Raw genomic sequence first — 4,053 nt, forward strand, 5'->3', positions numbered from 1 at the left:
TCAAATAAATACATCTAAAAGTGGAAATAATGTACATTTGTTGGATTGGATTTCATCCATGATGTTACTACTTTTAAAAAAATTAGGCAGTATGACCAACACATTTCCAGCACATTTTCATTTTCCAATTGCAGATTTCATTTCTTTTTTTTTGCAAAGTACTTTCTAAACAGAGAAAAAAGTGATCGAAAGTGAACAGGTACATCAAACTTCATTTTTTTAAATTTTTGATTAATCTTTGTAATTTTTTCTATATTGCTCACATATGGTTGATTCGTGTGCGCGGAGACGCACCAAATTCTATCCATATACGTATCTTTGAGGTTTTTTTTCATACTAATCAATAACTGCGATTATGACTATACGTACGTGAAATCGCGGTGCTTCTTTGTGCTTTTCTAACTCATTTTTTCAAACCATTTTTTTACAAGACCTTCCATAGCAGCAGTACTGCAGCAAAATGCCAGCATTATAAATGGATCCAAGCACGTAAGCAAATTTTTTCCTCAAAATTTTGATCATATTTTCATGTGATCACTGGTTTAAACAATATGGATGCGGATACAAAACACATTCAACGGCAGACGTGCTCCACTGACAATAACTTGACCCGTTGCGAAACGCCCACGGTTGTGATTAATTGGGCACAGTCGGGAAGGTAACGTCTTTCTTTCTTCCAGTAAATAACAAATAACAATAAATATCATTCTAATAGTAACAAATAATAAATAATAATAATATTTCAATATTAATAAATAATAGAAATCTCATTCTTTATTATTGTCATCTTCAAAGGTTCTTTTTAAAAGACATTTTATTATTTTTCAAAAAAGCGATTCGTCCGAAAATACTCGAGAAATTAGTCATTTTGTAAGCGTTAACGTTAATTTACGTCACATGCACGGAATGAATAAAGACATCTCCATCGACTTCAACCGAAGAAGCACGTTGACCGGATTCACGCTGACGGAATTCGTAGAGGAAACGACCGTTCACGTAAATCTGCAACGAGCAGAGCTTAGAAAATTCGTTAAAGGTGGCATACTACGAAATTAACGGTGTTGGGATCTATCCACCGTTCCATTCCCTCGAAACATCCTTCAGAAAAGCTCTCACGTACGAATTTCCCTACGAGACACCACCTAACGAATCTGACGTGGTATGGATTTCTAGGGGCCAAAAACTATCCAGTGGCGGAGATGCAAAAACGGATATGATCTCGCTCATCTCTCCCTGCATTTTTGTAAACAGACAGTTGCGGAATGCGGCTCATTACGACGTCCTCTATTGCAACGCGCCACTCTTGCGCCCCGCCCCACCCCTCGATTCCTCCGAATGGGTTTTCGACGAATCGTAGGAGGGGCGGGAGCACAATCCACGTCCCCGTATAGTCTTTAGCCTCCATATCACATCAGATTCGTAGGGTGATGCCTTTAACATTCTCCCTTTATACACGTTCTAGTTCCGTCCACAGCTTATCCATGAAAAGGCTGTTGAAGAAATGTCAACCCCCCCCCCCCCCCTGCTCGCTCAAAGGCGCGGCAAGTATGGACTGGTGGCGCATTTTAAGGTGTAGCGTAGAAAAATATGTACAGTATTGCAGTTCCCCACGCCATTTTTAAGCGCAATTTGGGATATTAAACACGCTCTTCACACTGTTAACCCTATATTTTCCTGGTGAGGTCCCACCATCGTCAGTTTTGTGCTTGGCTGTCTTTTTAAATTCCAAAACAAAGCGTTCATTCAGTGAACTTGCAGGCTTGCTTTCCTACTGTACCTATAAAGTATCCCAAAATGGTCCTGTACACCTTGTGTCACAGAAGGTGAGCAGTGGTAAATGACTTCAAATAAATTCAGAGCCATTACAGTACATTTCGATCGCGCAAGGATGTGGAATCCAAAGCGGCAACTGTAGCGAAAACAATTCCCGTATAAAATGTAGTTAACAGCGGAAAACTCGTCCTTTTAAAAGGCGAAAAAAAGAAACTCGTACGAGAGCAGAGTTATCTGTGGTGGCGACAAGTTCAATAGTATAAATCTGATCCCTTTGAAAAGGAAACACTATCGATGGCCGTTCCTCATGCTGCCATTCCCCGTCGGTGAACACGTTGAAAACGATGACTTCATCCTGGAAACAGTATGCGAAGCGTGAAAAATTCTGCAAAGGATTTTATTTACAGGATTTTCTAAAAGAATATATACCTTTAGTCGTGGATTAAAGTGGAGCAGAATGTCATCTCCGTCCTTGAGATTGACCTGAAATCAATTATTTCACTGTTCTCTCTTTTGTTTTACATTATTTTTTAAATTTTCCTCTTAATAAAATAACAATTAGTGGCTATGGGTGCTTGATAAATAAAGGACTTATTTCCTTGGATTTATTCTCTTTTTTTCTTCTTTTTTTTCCTTTCTTCTTTCTTATCTATCTATTATCTCGCTCTTTTATATCCTACATAGAGGCGCTCATTTTTTTCAAGCCTTAAAAATAAAAACTTATGAGTGATTTCAAGTCCTAAGGCCTATTTATTGGATTTTTTATTTCTCTAGAAACACTCCAATTTTCTTTCTGTATTTACACAGCATTGTATGAATGAATACACCATAAATGTCCGAATTTTTACATGTTTCATGGTTGTTTTCGCTCTCGTCAGTGAGTATTTTAACTATTTAAATAAATTAATTAAATAATATTTAACTACGGATATTTTAAAGCTTTTGAAAAACTAGCGTTTTATTTCTTCATTTAGGAAGAAAACGCTAGTTTTTCATAACTTTTCTTTTTCTTTTTCTATTCTTTTCTCTCCCCAAACCAACTCATTATCACTCAAGAAGAAAAAAGTCGCGAGACGAAAAAAAAACCCAACAGAATTAAATTTGTTTCAGAATGATATTCTAGTTTTTAGAACGTTTTATCAAAATTTGGAGTAATAAAAATTAATTCGCGGATTTCTCAGAGAAACAAATTACGTAACTTATCCTCATTTCCGGAAGTTTTCAGTAGGAAATAAATTCACTCACCCAGAACTGCATGTCACGTTTGTCCAATGTTTTCAGGACGACTCGTAGACGATGTCCACTTCCGAAACCATTCACAGGTAATTCAACAGGGTTTGTCTGTGAAATAGTCAACATTTTCTCTGGAACTGCTTTTAACCACGTTTTATAACCAGATAAACGATTCCTCGCTTATTTTTTCCAATCTCCACAACTTTGTGTTATATTGTTGCTATTGTTATTATTATTATTATTATTATTATTATTATATTGCTGGCTATGTTTAGTCGGGATTTACACTGAAAAAGCATTGAAAAAGGATTTTAAACCATTTCCATAATATAAATATCAATAAATTTTCTTAAAAAAAAAAGAGAACTTAGTCTGCAATTTCTGATCGAGTATTGGTTTTTTTTGAGTGTTTCGCATTTTATCTATTTTTATTTTTTTTAATTTTTTATTTTCCGCACATTTTAGATTCATAATATAACTACCATTAAATTTTCCAAAAAGGGAATTTATTGATCGATTTTTTGATCGAGTTGGTTTTCTTGGAAGTGTTTCGCATTTTATTTGTTATTTTTCCTGCATTTCAGATTTATTGAAGAGGAAACGAAATCCTTACAGGATTGAAAACTTCGTTGGAGAATTTTGAAACCGCAGGAGCGGCAGGTTCGGCGTCGTTACGTTCCACATACTTCATGTAATCCGCATAAAGGTTATACATTCCTACGATCCTGATCCAAAAAAAAATTAAAAATCCGGCGCTAACCTGGAAATTGTTAGTTAGGGAAGAAAAAGAGTGGAGAAATCTCGAAAAAGAGGTGATGAAACAAAGTTAGAAAACAAGGAAAACAACGGAAAAAAATAAGATAAGATAAGAGGAAAAGTCGTCTCCGACGTTGCATCAGGACGTTGCATCCGAAGTTCTAAGAATTGTGTTTCATTGACGATACGCCTGGGGTACGGTAGACAATAAATTAATTAAAGACTGTATGTATGAAGTGGAATCGTTAAAACCGTCGAAGACGTAAGTGAATGTGACGGCGGACATTTTTT

General features: G+C 36.0%; 1 protein-coding gene across 1 annotated transcript; it reads right to left on the reverse strand.

Annotated features, from left to right (window-relative positions):
- Positions 1–888: 888 nt before the first annotated feature.
- RB195_008644 (uncharacterized protein) lies at positions 889–3,721 on the reverse strand (the record flags this gene model as incomplete). Its single annotated transcript, XM_064195239.1, has 5 exons — positions 889–1,002; positions 1,994–2,128; positions 2,203–2,256; positions 3,019–3,114; positions 3,620–3,721. 5 exons carry the CDS (start codon positions 3,719–3,721, stop codon positions 889–891), a joined length of 501 nt encoding a protein of 166 aa, XP_064046384.1.
- Between the last annotated feature and the right edge of the window lie 332 nt (positions 3,722–4,053).

Source organism: Necator americanus, chromosome III (assembly GCF_031761385.1).
Source record: "Necator americanus strain Aroian chromosome III, whole genome shotgun sequence".
Lineage (NCBI taxonomy): Eukaryota > Metazoa > Nematoda > Chromadorea > Rhabditida > Ancylostomatidae > Necator > Necator americanus.